At 36.8% G+C, this 21732-nt stretch overlaps 1 protein-coding gene across 1 annotated transcript in view; it reads left to right on the top strand.

Moving 5' to 3' along the window:
• The first annotated feature begins 1328 nt into the window (after positions 1-1328).
• thsd7aa (thrombospondin, type I, domain containing 7Aa) overlaps positions 1329-21732 on the top strand; it is a 143406-nt gene continuing 123002 nt past the window's right edge. The window contains exon 1 of the mRNA XM_073821438.1: positions 1329-1479. Within this exon, the coding sequence (XP_073677539.1) occupies positions 1329-1479 (151 nt within the window). The remainder of the gene's footprint in view (positions 1480-21732) is intronic.

Consider the following 21732-nt stretch of genomic DNA (forward strand, 5'->3'; position numbering starts at 1 on the left):
TCTGATTTCCATATGTCATGTACTGTATGGCAACATTTTGTTGCATTGTCTAGTTGAGATTTGCATTTTGTTGTTCATGTAGCTGAACATCTAGTTACTGCATTTGATAAAGAGCCTCTTGAGCTTTAAATACATTTTAATATCATAACTATGTTCTTTAAGTATGCATTTGCGTAGTACAAATGCAGTTGGAAAGCTTATGTCATCTCTGTATTTTCCTATTGTTTCATTATTACCGCATTTCCATACTACTCATTTGACATAGTGCTTGTTACATATAACAAGAAAGTAGGCATATTCATATGCAGGGTTCATCTTTTTAAATATCTCTATAATTCTCTTTATACAACAGTTCCTTGAATTTGCTCATAATAGATTGACGACCTAGGCTCCTAACATTTATGGAAAGGTGTGATTCCCCAGTCTGTTTCAGTAATGACTGTGGAGACAGTATCTCATAACACTCATAACACTGCACCCCATCTATGGTTTGAATATCATCAAGGTCAGAGTGAGCTCACATTAAATATTCATGAGGGGTTTTACTACTCTCATTCGGTTGTTTTTTGCCTTCCTCTCTCTCTCACTATCCCTGGATTCGGACCCCCCTCACTTTACCTTTTCCCTTTCTCTTGCTTCTCTTTCACACTCACAGCGCTATCTTTGCTTTGCATCTCTTTAGTCCCAGCTGGTGCAAGTGACTCTGGTGTCTCCGCATCTAGCAACCAATCCCAAATCAACACACACCACAATGGTGCACGTGCTTCTTACCTCGGCCCCCGGCACCTACCCCGGGTTCCCTATTGCGTGAAGAATAGCGCAACCCTTGATAGCAGGGCAAAGTGATAACAGAGAGTGATTGCAGGTGGATGCTGGATTAGTAAAGGAGAGCGAGACTGTATGAGTGAGCGCGCGAGAGAGAGAAAGAGACAGAGAGGAGGGGGGAATGGGAGGTGCTGTATCAGCCAGGCTGAGCCAGGACGCAGTAGCCGCACAAGCAGCGCGCTGAGCTGAGGGATCTATTGTTCCTCTGGCTTTTTTATTTTTTCTCCTCCACTCAGACCTCATTCTTCTCCACTGACCCAGAGAACACAGTGAAGAAAAATAAAAGGAGGGGAAATAGAGGAGTTAGTAGAGAAAGAGAGAGACAAGTGGATTACCCTTTCCTGGAGGAACTGCGTACAGAAGAGTGAGAGGGACAATAGCAGGCACACTTTCCCCTGTGCCGCATCTTCTCGTGCATACATCTCCTGCTGAGTGTGTGTGGATCGTGCGGGTCTGTTTGGCCAGACTTGAGCCGTGTGGATCTATCTGGCCGGGCTGAAGCCATGGGGTTGGCCAGCAGGGCGGCAAGAAGAGGGGGCACTTCAGCAGGGGCTCTTGCCACCCTCTTCAGAGTAGCTCTGCTCTTTTTTGGGCTTCGGGATGTCCAGACGCAAACAGTCGCCAACACAAAACCCACCTACATCTGGCAAACAGGTATGGCTGTTTTATCTAAACCTAAGTCCATGCTGAAAATCTTAAATGTTGGTCAGTTTTGTTGGTCAGACAAGTTTGTGATGAGAATTTGATGCTGACTTTATGCCAGAGTCAAAATTAGATTGTCCCAGTGAAAGTACATTCATTGGAGGTTACTTTTAATAGGTGATGGTATATTTAGGCACTTAGTTTTTGTTAGAGAATATTCAAGCATATGCTGGGCTGAAGAGTGCTTGATATTTCAGAATGTGTGGGATGGTCTTCGATTTCACTGGTAGCCCACCACACTTTCATGAGATGTGTTGCCCCCATAGTACATCCTCAAAGATAAGAGGCATGGTTGATTTTCTAAAGAAAGCAGGAACTTGATTAGTGTGATTGTGCAGTAATTACAGCCATGAATAAGTATTGAGCTTTTCAAAAGCTCAAAACAACTAGTATGATGCCTTGAGAGTACCTGCAGAGTCATACTCTGGTTAAGATATGCATTTGGTGGAATGTAGAGCAGGTGTCTTTTCCTCAATGTTGTTAGTGAGTGTTAATAGGTTTTGGGGGTAGTATCGGGGTGTATGGGACGTCAACGGCAGTGGAAGTGGGGGGTTGGAATAGGCTGAAGGGGTTGAGACTGTTTCGGGTGCACGTTGGGATGGGGAGGGGTAGGACGAACTGGGATGCTGAAATGGTTCCTCTGGACTGGCCACAGATCGATGGGTCATTTGGCCGGGGTCTCAGGCGGGAATGGATGGAGAATCTCTGGATCAATGAAGAGGGTGCAGTGGGGCCACTGGTGTCCTGCTGGAGTTGATCAATGCACAGCTTCACGGCTGGACAGGATTGAGATCCAGCAGGATCAATGGTGAATTCTGAACTCTCTAGTATAACTCAGAAGGAGCCTGATCAGTGTGTGGGCTGCAAATCTGGAGAACTAGGTGTCCAATAGATGCATGGATCGGATGTAGATTCTTTTAAGAGCACACAATAAAACATTGGGTGGTTATTCGACAACTCGAATTATGTGAGGGTTTAAGGCAGAGTTAATGTTACTTTTATTCTATTATGCTTTTACGTTGATCTGCTAGTTTAGTGTAGTGTTGTAGTAGTACTGGAATATCATGGTAGTGTGGTGCAGTATCCTGCCCCCACTACTGTGACTGAGTGCAGGAGATTAAACATGGGGTGAGGGAGGACAAGCAGATTGGCTGAAGCAAGTTAACCTACATTCAGCAGTCTCGCTTTTGCATTTCCCATACATAGTAGGTCCTAAAACTGAGCACAAGTATTTGGCAAGTGCTTGACCGCAAAATCCCAAGCAAGGCCAGTTATGCAAACCTCAAGCTTTCATGGAAAGCATCCATCTCCTCCCGTTGTTGTTGTTATTATTTTTTCTTTGCTTTCAGAGTTCTCCTATAATTCATTCAGTATTTTTAGTGTTCTGATATGTAGGGACAGCAAAGTGGGAAGAGACTTGTACGAGAGTGTTAGCATATCTGCAAGGCTCATATGGGACCAAATCCGTTTTTTGATGAGAGCACAATAAATTTTGTGGCTATGACAAATGGCCCTGGCAGTGAGCATCAGTACAGAGGCTGATGTTCACCAGTCAGCAGAGAGTTTATTGTAAGAAAAACATTCTCTGAGTTCGCCTTGGATTGTCCTAGATGGAGAAGGGTGGCAGAGGAAGAATTTGTTCTGTGGCAGCACTGTTCCTCTTCAGTTTTATTGAAACTAGACTACAGAATGACTTCACTCCTCAGACAAATTAAAACGTCAACAACAAATATGGCCACTATGTTTACATATCAACAACCGGTTGGGACTCGAGAAGGTTGCTCATTTCACATTCAAAGGAGGCATTTCTGAAAGGCACAGCAGCAGAAATTCTTTAATTTTAGACTCCAAGAGTGGTTGGAAACCTGCAAGCTGTCAATCATCTATAATTTATTTCAGTCCTGAAGGATTTGACAGTGCAGTTTGTTTTTACATGTCCCTGTTTTCAGGGCTGTGAGGCTGTATTCGACGACTCCGGGGAAGTGTCTGGCCCAGTTTATTGCCTTGCATCTTCCAATCGTACACTGTAAACAGTACCCCTTTTTAACACCATTGCTGTGAAGGCCATATTGGGATCACAACTTCATTTTGTAGAGTTTATTGCAAACAGTCTTTTTTGCACACTGTATTGCTTTCTCTTTCAGGGATTTACCTCTGCATGACCGTCACTCTCCAGGGCCTCTATGTGGGCCATTCCCTGCCCTACAGCTGCCTGAAATAACACATACACGCTGATCTTAATCGACAGGGTTGAACTCTTTCCCTGGTCAGCATTGTGCCTAGTGCTGGCGTACATGTGGGAGGAAGCTATTGAGTCCGGCAGGACCCTTCCCCCATACACCCCGCCCATCCAGAATGTGTGAATCTGCCTTTACTGCCCCATTCACTAATGTCCACCCTTCTGTTTCCTTCTTTCAGCACCTTTCACCTTCTCCTTCAGCATTTTTTTCTTTAGGTCAACCTTTGACCCTGTGGTTAAAAGGGTCTTGGAAGGGCATGTCAATGCGGGAGAATATAGGGGATCTATTGGTGGCAGGAGGCGAAGTGTCAAACGGTTAATTCAAACATTTTAACTCAGTCAGACTTCAATACCAAAGACGCCACCTGAGGACTGCGCAACAAGACTCTTGGATCCTGAGGAGAATGCATCCATCTGCATCTTTGCCTCCTTACTGTCCTCTGATATGGCTAATCATGGAGAAAAATAGAGGAGGAAAACATATGGAAGTGTGCAAACATTCCCTAGGCTATCAAGCTGTAATTATGCCCAGCCATCAGCCTGATTTTTGCGTGCCGAGTTAGATGCAACCATTATGAGGAGGGATGAAATGGAGTTCACTTTCGGATTCATCAAGTGCCAAATTGCTGCTGCTTGTCTGGGTACTTTACTTGAGTACGGGTCCAGCTGCTCACAACAACCTGCCTGACAAGTGCCGCCTACCCGGAATGGTCCGCCTTGTCGCATGGCTGTTTAGCTGTCTTATGGTTTTTGCCATTTTCAACGCTTCTCTTCTTTAATTGTGCGTATCAGTGTTTTCAGCCCTAGCAGTTTTGCGCTAGGTCAACTCCTCCCGCTGTCGTTTGTTGCTTGAGGTTAGCATCTGTGTGCTCTCTCGCTCTTTTCTTATTCTTTGGTCCTGGAGAGCGAGGGGAGAATCCTGATGAGTGCTCACCAAAAGATGACAAAAGACAGACTGACAGCGTGATTTGTTCCACTTGCCCCCTTCTCTCTTTCCCTTTTCTTTTGCTCACACATGCACGCTTGCACTCACGCACCTCATTAGTTTGCTAAGAATGGATTGCCGCCTGCCTGTGCGTGGGGGAGCGGTTGTAATTACCTGGGTGTGTGGCACAAACCCTTTTTTCATATCTAAAGGCAGCTTTTAGACAGAAGATGCTGAGACAGCAGCTTCTGTTTTTTTGTGTCCATGGACAAATTTGTATTCCTTAGATGTTGCATTTAGACCGTAACACCAAAGAAACTGATGATGAGCTCGAAAATTAACTGAAGAGCTGCCCTTTGATTTCAGACTTAGTCAGATAATCTCGTAACTGATGACAGTACTAAACACATTAGTGGAATAGCACAGTGTGTTCCTGATGCTTTCTTACTCACTACAGCTCACGTTCCTGTAATAGCCCGCTTAGCTTTCCTGAAACGTGCAAAGGGATTGCACTCATTATGCTAAACTGCTTTAAATCAACACCTGAGTAATACACTTCCTGTCCAGTGCCACCCATAAAAGGCCTTCCTATGAAAAGAGCCGGTTTGTGTCTTTATTCTCCTACCCAAATATATTTCCTATTGAAGAAAGTTGTGTTTGAGATTATGGGTTGAGTTACAGTGTGTATGTCACTTGCTCACTTTCCCATCCCTTACTATGTTATGTCTTAGACACACGCTTGAGTGCCGAGCTTGTCTCTGAGGAGCTGAGCTGAGCAGTGCCATACTTTATTGCATAGCGACTTTTCTGATGGAGATATAAATAGCAGACAGGTTGAGCCATGCAGCAGCTGAGCTCTGGCTCTAGATCTGCGTTACAGATGCTAATAGGCGAGAACCTGGTGGAGATGGGAGCGAAAGATGGAGAATAAACAAGCACAAAAAGACTGTTTGTCATCTTAGTTGATTCTTTGGTGGTGGGCTAAATTTTCACGGCTTGGATAAATGCATTTGCGCAGATGATCGCTGTCTCGCACACAATGAAACACCTGCCGCTTTTGGCATGGGTGGTGCAAACTGGCACTGTAGCAGTAACTAAATAGTACCTCTCTGATAGGTAACCTCAAGGTTTAGTCTGATTTTAATTATAGTGGCAGACAAAAAAATCCCTATGGATGAATGAGAATTTCTTCATTAACAATACTCACATACCTATTTACAATGAATCTGCAAAATGTAAATTATTTTACCAAAACAAGTGGGATCATACAAAATGCATGCATATATTAGTCTCTTGTTTGTCATGAACAGTTAAACTGCCTGCTGTTTAAAAAAAAAATCAACATTTTTGTGTATTTGAACCCTTTCCAACAATGACTGTATGATTTTGAGATCCATCCTTTCACACTGAGGAAAACTGAGGGACTCATATGTAACTAATACAGAAGGTTCAAATGCTCACAGAAGAAAATACAAAGCATTAAGAGCCTTTTTGAATTTGAAAAGCAAATTTAACCTATTTTGACTTCTGGGAAACATGAAACATGGAAACAAGTATCTTCTGTAGCTTCTGAAGGGCAGTACTAAAAGAAAAAAACATGCATTAAGAGCGGGGGGGGGGGTGTACTTTTGAACAGAATGGAGAAAGGTAAATTTTTCTTTTCTGCCTAAATATCTTTTTAGGCAAAATAAGAAAAATGTTCTGTTTAAAAGTTTACACCCCCGGCTCTTAGTGCATTTTTTTTCCTTCTTAAGCCCCAATGAGTGTTTGAACCTTATGTAATAGTTGCATATGCAGGGCTCGACAATAAGGACTGCCCGATGGCCCGGGGTCAGCGTGCGAGACGCTCGGGACAGTAGACAGGATCGTCACTGGCCCAACCGGGCCAGTGCTGCCTTGTCACTAAAGATTAATTTGCCTGCGACTGTCAAATTCGTGCAAATACAGTCTTAGAATCGAGAAACAGCTTGTGTTTTTAAGCCTTTAAATGCTACCTTTTCTGTGATGTTGCGAACACCATATTGCTTTTCGGTTCCTCTTATCTGATTGGATGTTGTAAGCACTGTTTTTTCCGTAACCTGGTAACAACCAGTACAGCGAAGAGACGGCAACATCAAATTATGAAGCTAAAAGGAAAACGCCTGTTTCTAACTAGTAAAAGAATCTAGTAAAATGATTCAATTTCCCATTCATTAAGAGTCACTTGCTTTAATCCCGAATTAACCATCCGTTCGAACGAATCAAATGAATAGTATGATTCAGTAATTAAATCAGTCTCTTGCCACCACCTGCTGGCAGATCTCTGTATTCAAAATTTTATAACATGAATTTATGAATTTGATTGCACTCATGGCACCTCTGAGTCCAATTAAACATATGAAAAGGTAAAAACAAAGGCAAAAAAAAGTCATGGACGACCACCGTAAAAACAAAATTTTTAACATAAATTCTGCTTAATAACACTTTATTTACTAATATTGTTTATTTTTTCTTCTTTGCAACAACATTCCTTTAATAGGAGTATACATTTATGTATAGTTAACTGCTGATCTAGGACCATCAACCTGGACATACTGTTGTGCATAAATTTACTTCCTTACAATTATATATTTTTTTAAATTGTAAATTGTATTTAAGGAAATATAGTTATGTTTGGCTTTTGACACATTATTTAAAATGTGGCTAAGAAATAACTATTAACTTTTTTATTTTTATTTTTTGGTTGGGCCAGTGAAAATTTTGGCAGGGCAAGTAAAAATCTTAACCACTGGCCCGATCGGGTCGGTAGAAAAAATCCTTAGCATTGAACCCTGATATGAGTCAGTGTAAAAACTCAGTGTAAAAAGATGGATCTCAAAATCATACAGTCATTGTTGGAAAGGGTTCAAAAACACAAAAATGTTGAAAAACCACATAATTTGTGGGACCTGAAGGATTTTTCTGAACTTTTGAACATTTTGTATAATCCCTCTTATTTTGGTAAAATAATTTACATTTTGCAGATTCTGTAAGGTGTACATAAACCCTTTACTTTAACTGTGTATTGTGTTCACAAATGGGTTAAAGTAATTTTGCAATTTTGCTTCTCTGCTTTGCTTTGACATTTGCAATGAGCAGAAATAGAATTTTGATTTCCACCTGGTTTACCATTAGGAGTCTGATGTGAAAGCTGTGTGTAATAAGTGAGTTTGGGCATGAGTCTGTCCGTCTAATCAGCTAACCGTAATCTGACTTGACCTTTTAGAATCCAAGAAGCGATGAGATCAAATGCCAAGTTGTAGGACGTTTGGAATCTGTATCAATAAAATTAGCTAACTACTGTATGTAAAAATGTTGAGTGCTGTGTGAATGTGAACTGGATAAAATCCTTTATAAACTATTTGATCATCCTGAAATTTTAAAACATTTGTGTAGGCTTGCATAATTACAACATTTATTTTACTTGACTCAATTCAAGGGAAATTAAAGGAAAAACAAGAAAAATTGATGGAAGTAGCAAGATGTTGATGTGGAAAGGTTAGCATATCTCCACTCAAATGGCAACTTGTCAAATATCTAGTTATTCTGCCACCCACTCAACAACTTTTATTTTCACATCTACACACTACCATTCTTATTTTCACCACCTTTATTTATTTATTTTCATGCAGACATATACTTGCTTCAGTCTAATCAAAGCATTTCTAAAAGAAAATACTGGTATTGTGATTTGATACAAGTGGATCTCTGCCAAAATACTGTAAAATGTTCATATTTTCATATCACTTACTTGTTTTTTTGTCCCCTGATGTTTTAATAAACTAGTAGAGATACTTCTGTTGGCTCTTCTTTTGGGAGCTTAAAATAGATCATTTTCTGGAAAATAAAAGCGAGAAGACAAACATTGGTGGAAAGGGAGAGAACATTTTATCCATGTCATTTTTCATGGCTGGGTCTGCAGGGCTTACTGTAAGTGAGTTACCAGGGACCCTCAATTCATCATAGTTACGGCGAGCACTCAGCCATACTCCCTGATGGAACTGCCCCCAGACTTCCGTTTTCCCACAATGCACCATTACACACTGCCTACCTCGTTGGCTTCATTGCTTGTTTTGCACTTAGTGGCTGAAAGTGTCATGAAAGTGAAGCTCTCTAATGTAAATGTATGTAAACTGATTGCATGAGACCATCGGCTTGAAACGCAATACCTCAGTACATCTTAAGGATCTTGAGAGCCTTGTGACAGTATTGCAAGTGTTCAGAACACTTAACTGAGAATGATATTGCTTCAGTCACGTCTATCCAAACTCCTCCAGTTAATGCAGTCAAAGTGAGTGGTTATGAGAGATGAATGCGTCTTGACAAGTAAATTTGGTGGAAAATTGGCGGAAAATGTGATATTGTTTCAAGATGGTTCAATTATTGCGATTTCACAATGATCCAAACAATTCCTAATCTTTATGTATGTCATGCCAAAGCTTTGACACATAACTCTTAAAAATAAAGGTGCTTTAAAAGGTGCCATAGAAGAACTGTTTTTGGTTCCACAAAGAACCATTCAGTCAAAGGTTCTTTAAAGAACCAACTCTTTCTTACTTTTTTATAATCTGAAGAACCTTCTTTTGCCACAAAGAACCTTTTGTGAAACAGAAAGGTTCTTCAGAAGTGAAAGGTTCTTTATGGAACCATTTAGACAAAAAAAGGTTCTTCTATGGCAACGTGAAGCACCTTTATTTTTAAGAGTTTAGACACACTGCACTTGTGTCGTTTATATTGCATATTAAATATAATGTTAAGTCTCTAAAGAATTACATAAATATGTCATATTTAAAGTGCGGGAGATATACTCTGTGCGACAAAGAGACTGTTTACAATAATCTAAATGGCAAGGCTTTAGACTAAGTCTAGCATATGTGGATGCTCGATGGATTATAGATTAGGTTATTCAAAAAACATTATTTAGAGCATACTAAGAAGATTTGTAAATTATAGCCCTATACATTAATGTATACCGTGTTTGTATTGCAAGATAACGGAAATGGTTATATAGATTATATAGATATAGATATAGAGATAGGTCTTTAGAGGGTTGAGTATATGTAATTTATCATTTTCCCCATAGGCACACATGGATGTTTCCATAATATTCTCATAATCTAATTATGCAGTATTGTGTATGATGCTATTTGGGATTGTTTACAATGTCCAATGGCTCATCCACAGCTGTGGCAGCACACAGAGCAGACCATGGATGATTCATGACTCACTATTGTCCTGTTAAATATGCTTTACTGGAGTGTTTTCCACTCACAACATGGAGTAGTTGTACATCATATCATTTTATAGTGCTTCTAAAGCCTCCACCAGGAAAAGTAAGCACTTTTTCTGGCTAATATTGGAGATTTAAGATTTGGTCTCTACTGTTATGTAATTACACAGTCCAATCTGTCCTGTCAGGCACATAGCAGGGCACCTTTCTCCAGTTTCTCATGATTTATCGCGAGAGGAAAAAATACAGTTTTAGTCACAAAACATCAGTTCATGGAAACAGCGTCAATTTGCAATTGGTTTTTATTGACAAAATCTGTAATGGAATCCTGGCTAGAAACATGCATCGAAACGGGTCGCTGTGACCAGAGCTGTTTTTGACAAGGTAAAAATTGCGTTGTTTTACATGATCATTGAGGAATTTTAACCATAGTATTTGGCAGACATTTCATTAAGACCCTAAAAAATCATACCAACTTGTGGAAAATGGGCATCCGATGTCCCCTTTAAACCATTTTCAATGAATCTGTGCAAGAGGAACTAGTTTGTCACAGGACTGATTATAGTCTGAGTCACGATTTTGCTAATAACTCCGTTAGATGTGTAGCCAGTGCCTTTGGATGGCAAAGCCATGCACCTTCTCCATCTGTTTCATTCATCCCCTCCTTTTTTGCTGTCCTCTGCAGACATCTGCCTTTCCACTTCATTTCCCCACCAGTCCTTCTGCAGTCACCCTCTATTCCATATTGGATGTTGTTTTGCTGCAGATGTTGTCTGGAAAAGTTTCCAAGAAACTACTGAACTGAGACGTGTTTTGGTTTCAGTTGTCAACGAGGCGATGGGAGGGGTTTAATGAAATCTGATGTTATGTTCTGACAAATAGGGAAATGCAAGGCATATGTAAACAAATTGAGGCTGACATCCATCTATCAAGGTTGTTCAGCTCAGCTTTCCATTCTTGTGTAAAGTTACGTCCCAGTTGATTGTTTACGAATGGAAAAATCACCATGGTCTATACTCTATACAGTGCTTTTATCTTTAAAGTGCTATAGTTTGTTATCTGTTGAACGTCCACGCAAACATGACAGAGGAAATTGTTTTGCATTATTTTCTCTCATGCTCTTTGAACAATAAAGCCAATCAGGTGTCGCGTTGACTTTGCATTCTTTCACAGTTCATTCGATGAGATTTATCATTGTACACTCTAAAATGTCAGCTTTGTTGTCATTGAATTACATTCGCTGAGTGAATTTTGTTATCAAGCTCTTTATCCCACAAGTATAATCGGTCATGGCATGCAGCGAGTTGGCTTCAGTCCATTCGGGAGCTTGATTGCTCAACTGTGTTATGTGTTGTTGTTAAGCTCTACTCCCTCCACATTTCCTCAAGAGCAGCACTGGATGAGTCTCTCCAGATCTGATCATCAGCATTCAGGAAGTGTTATCAAGCTATTAAGTTAGGTCAGAATCGCGAGACTATTTCTGAGAAATAAAGTCACAGAGATGTAAACTCACAATTGTGACTTTTTTCTCAGAATTATAAACTCTCAGAGATAAACTCGCAATTACGAGTTGAAAAGTCAGAATTGCGAAATATGAAGTCAATTCTTTTTTTCTCAGAATTGTGTGATATAAACTCACAACTGCGAGTTAAAAAAGTAAGAATCGCAAGACATAAACTTGCAATTCCAAGAAAAAGTTGCAATTCTTAAAAAAGAAATAAGAAATAAAGTTTATAAATCGCAATTATGACTTTATAACACAATTGCAAGTTATAGTCAGAATTGCAAGATATAAACTCAGATATTTTCTCAGAATTGGAGTTTATATTGCAATTGTGAATTGTGTCAATTGTGAATTGTGTGATATAAACTCTTAATTCTGAGTTATAAAGTCAGAATTGCAATATATAAACTCACAATACATTTTTTTTTCTCCGAATTGGAGTTTATATCTTGCAATTGACTTTTTTTTCCAGAATTGCTTGATATAAACTCGCAATTGCAAGTTATAGAGTCAGAATTGTGAGATATAAACTCACAATTTTTTTCCTCAGAATTTCGAGTTTGTCTCTTACTTTTTTACTTACTTTTTTCTTAGAATTGTGGGACATAAAGTTGCAATTCTGAGAAGTATTCACAATTCTAAAAAAGTAACAATTCTATGAATTAAAGTTCAGACTTCATAACGCAATTGCGAGTTATAAAGTCAAAATTGCGAGATATAAACTCAAAAATTTTTCCTCAGAATTGGAGTTTATATCGCAATTGTGACTTTTTTTCTCAGAACTGTGTGATAAAAAGAGAAAAATTTTTCCCCTCAGAACTGGACTTTTTTACTTGCAGTTGCGAGTTTCAGAATTGGATGAAAAAGTCAAAATTACATCTATGTACTATTCATTTTGTAAGAGGCTATTTTTATTTTATTTTTTTTAAGTTGCTCCTCATGACATGCACTGCATTTTGCAATAAATAAATAAACAACGGAAGCACTTTGAAACAAGATTGAGGTCAGCCAGTTATGGACACACTTGTTGGAAAAGAACATTGTGGTGTAATACGGATGGTTAAATTCGCAGTGATGGGGTTGTAACGCTATTTCAGTCAGAACCTTTCTCGACAGAACATGGACAAAATAATAAAGAAGCTTGTTATAAATGTTTTGTACATAGAGGGAGCAATCAGCAGAGAGAAGTGGAGCGCGCTCACTAAACACCCATCATCCAGTGCGGCGGGAGAGTCGGTGCATGAGTGATGAAGTGTTCGCCGCTCTCATTACAGTGGGACACAATAACACAGCCCTTCTATTCGCCTTCGGTTCTCTCCATGCCACCGACTACAATTCCAGCTGTCCTTCATTTTAATGGAACAGCATGGACAGCCCAAGAAAAATGAAGTCTACATGTCTACATACTACATCAGATCTCTCATTGTCAGAGAAGAGAACTGTGGAGAATCTAAAAGCCAATTTTAAAGAAAAAAATCAAACAAACATAAAATAAACAAACAGACAATCGTAGCTCAATCAGCCATCCATTTCTGTCCTTTGAAGTTCAGCCTCATTAAAAAGGGAAATAAGCAAAAAGAGCAGCATCAGCAGAACTCAGCAAAGACAGAGAAGGTGATCTCTGTTTCTTCACACCACATTCACCATCCCATAGTCTGACTGGAACAGCAGGTGTCCTGCTATAGATGCAGTTTGGAATGTCCTTTTTATGTGTGTGTGCAAGTGAGAATCTGTGTTGGAATGATCTGTATGGGAGTTCTTTGGAGCTTTCTTTTCATGAATGGCACAGTCTACAAGCCATTCTAGGTGTATATGACTTTTTGTCTTTCAGTCAAATACAATTAGAGTTATATTAAAAAATGTCCTGGCTCTTCCAAGCTTTATAATAGCAGTGAATGGCTGTTGAGATATTTAAGTCCAATAAAGTGCATCCATCCATCATAAAAAGTGCTAATAAAGGCCTTCTGAAGTGAAGCGATGCATTTGCATTTGCATCTATTGTTCATTGTCTATCATTCATTCTATCTGTCTGTCTGTCTGTCTGTCTGTCTGTCTGTCTGTCTGTCTGTCTGTCTGTCTGTCTGTCTATCTATCTATCTATCTATCTATCTATCTATCTATCATTTTATCTATTGTTCATTGTCTGTCATTCTATCTATCTATCTATCTATCTATCTATCTATCTATCTATCTATCTATCTATCTATCTATCTATCTATCTATCTATCTATCTATCGTTCTATCGTTCTATCGTTCTATCGTTCTGTCTATCGTTCTATCTTCCGTTCTATCTTTCTGTCTATTGTTCTGTTGTTCTATCTTTCGTTCTATCGTTCTGTCAGTTTATCGCTCTATCATTCTATTGTTCTATCAACCATTCTATCTATCGTTCATTGTCATTTTATCTATCCTTCATTGTCTATCTATCTATTGTTCTATTTATCGTTCTATCGTTCTATCTATCGTTCTATCTATTGTTCTGTTGTTCTATCTTTCGTTCTATCGTTCTGTTGTTCTATCTTTCGTGCTATTGTTCTGTCAGTTTATTGCTCTAACTATTGCTCTATCATTCTATTGTTCTATCAACTGTTCTATCTATCGTTCATTGTCATTTTATCTATCCTTCATGGTCTATCTATCTATCTATCTATCTATCTATCTATCTATCTATCTATCTATCTATCTATCTATCTATCTATCTATCTATCTATCCATCTGTCTATCTATCTATCGTTCTATCGTTCTATCTATTATTCTGTTGTTCTATCTTTCGTTCTATCGGTCTGTTCTATCTTTCATTCTATCATTCTGTCAGTTTATCATTCTAACTATCGCTCTATCATACTATTGTTCTATCAACCATTAGAGATATCTAGAGATTACAATTTATAAAGTTTTAATATGGATATTTCTCTTACACAACCCCATCAATTCACTTCAGGAGGCCTTTATTAACCCCCTGGAGTCATGTGGAGCACTTTTTTTTATGATGGATTGATGACTTTATTGGGCTTCAAAATCTCAAAAGCCATTCACTGCTATTTTAAAGCTTGGAAGAGCCAGGACATTTTTTAATATAACTCTGATTGTATTCGTCAGAAAGAAGACAGTCGTATACACCTAGAATGGCTTGAGGGTGAATATATCATGAGGTAATGTTCATTTTTGGGTGAACTGTGCCTTTAATGATTTATAACAACTATTTCCTAGGAGTATTGTCTTCCCCTCTCCTTGTCTAATTTTAAATGATTGTGAATGGAGAATTTTTGTTTTGTGTGTGTGTGTGTGTGTGTGTGTGTGTGTGTGTGTGTGTGTGTGTGTGTGTGTGTGTGTGTGTGTGTGTGTGTGTGTGTGTGTGTGTGTGTTTGTTTGTTTGTTTATATGAGGTACACAGCTGGCTCTTGAGTGGTGCCCATTATTTCCTGTGTTTTTATTGCTGGCGTACTAAGCACTTCACGTTGACTGTTGAAACACTGCCCAACTTATTGCCCGCCTCTTATCTCCTTCAGATTTCTAACTGAAGTGTATGATTCATTTGTTGTTGATTGCACTTCTTTAAGCCTGAAAGCGACATTTAACTCTTCTGATCCAGTTAAGCAGCTGCCTGAATGGTAACAAAAGCTATTCTTCAGGTTGACTCATAATTTCTATCCTTTTGTGCAGGCATTGTACTGTTTAATGTGTGGCTTCCCTTATTTGTCCCCTGTACACTGGTTCATCCATTGTATACCCACGTGACTTTGCTCTGAGAGGTCAAAGGAAATGTCAGCATTGTGAGAAAGCCTCTGCTACTCATTTAATGGTCTCCTAAAGTGAAACGGTTGTAGAATTGGGTAGCATAGTTTTTTATTGCAGAACATAGTAACATGAACGATTTTAAGCAAATATTGAAGGGACAGTTAAAAAGTATGTTTTAAATCTAATATAAAGGCTTCACAGTCTCTAGATGTAAGTGGGATATTGGGGGTGGGTGGGTGTGAGTTGCTGAGCTTGGTTTTAGCTGTCATTCATCTCAGGCTGAAATTAAACCTCCAGCTCCCTCACTGATTCCCTGCCCCCTCTAAGTGTGACCACCTTCTCTGAGGAACGATTAATGCATTGTGGGTAATTCTAGTTTGCTCTCATAATTGAGCATAGGCTTCGAACTATACAAACAAAATGTAGTGTGGTTTGAGGTTTTGCTTAAACCAGCTCAAGATTTTAAAGGATGTTGTTTTTAGAAATTTACCTAAAACTATGGTCAAAAACTGTCTATCTTTTTAACCTTGTTTTTTGGACCATCTAATGCAATTTCATAACGTCGCCCCAGATATTTAAACTGAGTGATGTTTGCAGAGTCTAATTTGAATATTTTGTTGTGCTCTGACATATGTTGTCTCAGAAGTAATCAAAGTATAGACCTCACAAGTTCCCAAAAGCAATAAAAAAATACATCACTAGAACTGAATTATCACCCAGTTAGCACCTTATGTCCATATGCACACACAACTCACTATAAGTGCACTCTGTGAGTGTGTTTCAAACCTCAGAGGAGGGCTGGGATTCAGTCTCTTTTCCCCCTCTCCTGCTCTCTCTTAGCTCTTTGATCTTGGGATGCTATACAGTTGAACACATCTCATTGAGGCTTTTACCATAAATTGCATCCAGTCACTGCAATTCTGACATGTTCATGACAATGCACCACCTCCTCTCCATTTCACCAACTCTAGCTGAAGTAAAATACACCACTGACAAGTATGAATCATGACTGAAGTGTCTTGAAGCAAATTTTAGTTTTTCTGTTCTATCTATCTATCTATCTATCTATCTATCTATCTATCTATCTATCTATCTATCTATCTATCTATCTATCTATCTATCTATCTATCTATCTATCTATCTATCTATCTATCTATCTATCTATCTATCATTCTATCTATCGTTCTATCGTTCTATCTATATATCATTCTATCTATCTATCTATCGTTCTGTCATTCTGTCGTTCATTCTCTTTCGCTGTATCTATTGTTTATCTTTCATTCTATCTGTTGCTCTATCTGTCGTTCAGTTGTTCTATATATCCTTCTATCTATTCTATCTATCTATCTGTCTATTGTTCTATCGTTCTATCTATCTATCGTTCTATTGTTCTATTGTGCTTTTATCTATTGTTCCGTCTATTGTTCTATCATTCTTCTATTGTTCTATTTATTTTTCTATCTATTGTTCTATTCTATCGTTCATTTACCTATCGTTCTATCTTTATCTATCTATCTATCTATCTATCTATCTATCTATCTATCTATCTATCTATCTATCTATCTATCTATCTATCTATCTATCTATCTATCTATCTATTATTTTAGCTATTTTAGCTATCGTTCTAGTGTTCTATTGTTCTTTTATCTATTGTTCTGTCTATTGTTTTATCATTCTTGTATTCTAATTATTTTTCTATCTCTTGTTCTATTATTCTATCTATCATTCATTGTTCTGTCATTCTGTTTATCGTTTTAAAGCCTAAATTATTATTATTATTATTATTATTATTTTAAAAAAAAAACTTTTTCCCAAATTAAAAGTCATATAGGTTGTGTATATTAATAGATGGTGCCTTATTGATGGTCTTGTGTATGAATAGGAAACAATCCCTGCATTCATGTGTACAATTAAGAGTAAAATTAAGAGTTTTTGTTGTTTCAGCAGCAAAAGGGAATTAATGCTATTAGTTCTGAAATCAAATGTCTGACAAGTACATACTTTTAGCTATGCATTGTATTTCAGTCTATCCTTAAGCAATTAAATGCCATATAATTGCACCCGTTGATGTTAATTAGATAGAAACAGGAACGCAGAATAGCAGTGATTGAGAGAGAGAGAGACAAAAACAAGGTGATTATGAGGCACTCATTTGCATATTGAGGACATGCTATTGTATGTTTTAAAATGCTAGAGGATTCAGCACTGTGTATCGTCTGCAAAAGAATCAGCTGTATGTACTGTACTGTATGCATTTATTTATTTATTTATTTATTTGATATTGTATGCTTCACCAGAGGAGATACTGAAACACGATCTTGACTATTCATTTTGATATTCTTTGTTTTATTGCCCTGTCTGCCACTTCCATTAGGGTCAGTGAACCATTGTAACTTGAGGCCGCAGAAGCTATTTCCCTCTTCAGGACATGAAATGACACTCCGGCATTAAATATTAACACTGGTTATTTTCTGACTGTCACAGTGGTCCCTTTAAAACCAATTTGTCCGAGCATCAGTTTGTCATCGAATCCCGATAATGTCGAAAAACTCTCTGGATGAATGCAAAAAAGATGTCTCAGAAACCCACTCTCGCCAATAATAGAGATAGCAGGCCGTCGCTTTATGCATTGTGAGAAGAGATAAGGTAATCAGATGAAAAAAGCATTTGACTTGTCATGCTTGACAGTTTTTACATTATTGCTATTCAAACAGTCCTTTAATAATAACAGTGTCCATCTTCCAACAGTAGGAGAGAAAATGTCAGAGATTTCTTGGCAGCTGTTTGCAATGTAAATTATCTCCAGATCACTTTTTTTTTAATTGATTCTTATAGCTTGAAACATATTAGATGCATCGAATCATGCCAGACACAACTGCCATCTCAGTGGCTGGTTTATTTTAATATTTACCAGAAAATTCATGGTCTGCTCATTTTTATTTAAATATTCACTTAGGCATCCTTCAGAAAAAAAATGAATGCATGATGAATGTATCCAAACAAGTATTATGAGGGTTAGACAAATCATCACGAGGGGCTGGCGGACATCTGGTGCACCATTCTTTCAAAAATGGGTTACAGAACATTAAAAAGTTACAGCATATGAAACACTCTCATAGTCTGGTTAAAAGGAATAGATTTCTGTAAGCAAATAAATATTTATTTAAATAAATATCTATCTATAACAATAGTGAAGAACACATACTACTACTACTAATATTGTACATTTATGAACAACATTTATTTATTTATCCTACTATAATGCTAATAGAAATTGTATTATTATTATTATTATTATTATTATTATTATTATTATTATTATTATTATTATTATTATTATTATTATTATTATACACTTACGAAGATTTAATGTAATTGTCACATCCCCGGACCTTCATGTTGGTTTCTCCCATTCTCCCCCGCAGTTCAGTGTGTGTTTGGTTCCTCCTTCATTGTCTCCACCTGGATGTGTAATCAGTCTGTGTGTATTTAAGGTGTGTGTTTTCCCCTGTACTCTTGTCGGTCTTTGATGTTATATGGATGTCTTACCCTGCTGTTCCTGTGTCTGCTTGTATTCCGTTGGATTTATTAAATATTCGTCTTTTACTACGTCGTTGTTCGTGTGTTCCTGCCTACATCGTGACAGTAATAAATTTGACTATTTTGAAGAACAAATTATCCAAATTGTTATCTTACTTCTACTAATAATAATAGTAGTGTACACTTATGAACAACATTTTATCTTACTATATTATTAAAGAAATTATATTATTATTATTAATAATAATATTATACAATCCATACAGATGATAATAATTTTTGCACTTTTTAACAATAGTGAAGAACAAATATTTATTTATGTACTTATTTACTTATCCTACTATATTATTAAAGAAATTGTATTATTGTTGTTGTTATTATTATTATATAGTAACAAACCATACAGGGGATAATCATTTTAACTATTTTTCCTATTTTAGCAATAGTGAAAAACAAATACTATATTAATTTATTTATTTGTCCTACTGTATTATTTAATAAATTGTACTATTATTATTATTATTATTATTATTATTATTATTATTATTATTATTATTATTATTATTATTATTATTATTATTATACACTTACAGACCACAGATTATAATAATTTTGACACTTTTCCCCCTTAACAATAGCGAAGAACTGTTGAATACTACTACTACTACTATTAATAATAATAATAGTAGTGTACACTTATGAACAACAACATTTAATTATTATTTAAGAATTTTTTATTATTGTTATTATTTATTGTTGTTTTATACTATATTTATACGTGTATATATATATACTTTATTTATTTATTATTTAAAAAAATATTTTTGTTATTTATTGTTGTTATCATATTTATTCATCCTACTGTATTATTAAAGAAATTGTATTTTATTATTATTATTATTATTATTATTATACACTTATGAACCATACAGATGCTAATAATTTCGACACTTTTCTCCCCTTTTAACTGTAGCAAAGAACAAATACTACTACTACTACTACTACTAATAATAATAGTAGCGTACACTTTTGAACAACAACATTTATCTATTATTTAAGCATTTTTTATTGTTATTATTCATTGTTGTTTTATACTATATTTATAAATATATATAAACTTTATTTATTAATTTATTATTAAAGAAATTTTAATATTATTATTTTTGTTGTTGTTATTTATTGTTGTTATATCATATTTATTTATTTCTCCTACTGTATTATTAAAGAAACTGTTATTATTATACACTTATGAACCATACAGATATATAATAATTTTGACACTTTTATCCCCCTTTTAACTGTAGTGAAGAACAAATACTACTACTACTACTACTACTACTACTACTACTACTAATAATAATAATAATAATAATAATAATAATCATAAAGGGTGGAAAAATATAAGTGGATAAAAAAATAAATATGTGACTCTGGACCACAAAAACCAGGGTCAATTTTCTGAAATTGTAAATAAATAAGTTTTCCATTGATGTATGGTTTGTTAGGATAGGACAATATTTGGCCGAGATACAACCACTGGAAAATCTGGAATCTGAGGGTGCAAAAAAAAAAAAAAATCTAAATATTGAGAAAATTGCCTTTAAAGTTGTCCAAATGAAGTTCTTAGCAATGCATTATACTAATCAAAGATAAGGTTTTGATATATTTACAGCAGGACATTTACAAAATATCTTAATGGAACATGATCTTTATTTAATATCCTGATGATTTTTGGCATAAAAGAAAAATTGATCATTTTGACCCATACGCTGTATTTTTGGCTATTGCTACAAATATACCCGTGCTACATAAGACTGGTTTTTAGTGTGTTATTTGCCATTTATTTGTGATTATTCTTAAAGGGGTCATGAACTGCTTTTTTGTATTATTTTGTACTGTTCTCTGATCTGTTCGCTGTATTTTTGGCTATTGCTACAAATATACCCATGCTACATAAGACTGGTTTTATGGTCCAGGGTCACATATATGTGTTCTATTTAAAATTAATTGTAAATATGGGTGTTTTTATATGCTGAAGCATTCATGTGTAGATAATCATGAGATTGCTCAATCCGGTACAGTTGCGTTTATGTGATTACCTTTATTTGAATACTGATTGGGTTTTTTGCTCACTGTCTAGACGAGATGTAAACACTCAATTACAGTCCGTCTTCATGGGTTGCTTAATGATATGGATAGGTAAAATAAACAAATCAGGATATATTCCCCCCCTCAGGCGAATACCTAATAAACAAAGATTCATGCATAAGGCAGGGAAAAAGTAGGTCATCAGTGGAGGGAAAAAAGCAATGAACCTGCAGGCAGCATCCTTCCATAATCCAATCTGCTGCTGACTTCTGCCTTCACTAACACACATTTAAGCTCTCATGAAGTGTTTATGGATTATAGCATCAGCGCTGCGCTAGAAACTAGTCATCTCGCTGGGAGCTGAGATGTATGCTATCGTAGAAGCGCTAATATATGATTCGCAAAACGTTACTAAATGCATTTCTAACAATCGTGTGACGTTGAACGCGACTGTTTATCTCCATTCCAGTTTTATGATTTTGTTTTGTTATTCAGTCAGATCATCACTGTGCAAATGGCCATTAACATCTGAGGCATGCTGCTATACAATAACCTCAAATGTTTTATAAAACAATATGAAGTCTTTTCACACAAAGGCGGTTTCTCTTTCTTCATCCACACCCTTCATTCACATTCACACTGTCTTCCTCACCCAGCCCTTCAGATCCGCCTTCTCTGCATGAGACCCGCAACCTGCTAATTCAGACACATCATTAAGCCTGGCACAACTGTGTTCATGCATATTTCAATAAAGGCTCTTGCTAATTCTTTGTTTTAATATTCAGCAGACAGCGGCATGGGACATTTGAACATGTTATAAGATGCACACATGAACGATAATAAACATGGCAGGAAAAAAATTACAAAAATAAGAGGCAAGTGGAATATATTAAACACATCTCCTAGTCGATCACAAACACGTG

This window comes from Garra rufa, chromosome 17 (genome assembly GCF_049309525.1).
Source record: "Garra rufa chromosome 17, GarRuf1.0, whole genome shotgun sequence".
In the NCBI taxonomy this organism is placed as follows: domain Eukaryota; kingdom Metazoa; phylum Chordata; class Actinopteri; order Cypriniformes; family Cyprinidae; genus Garra; species Garra rufa.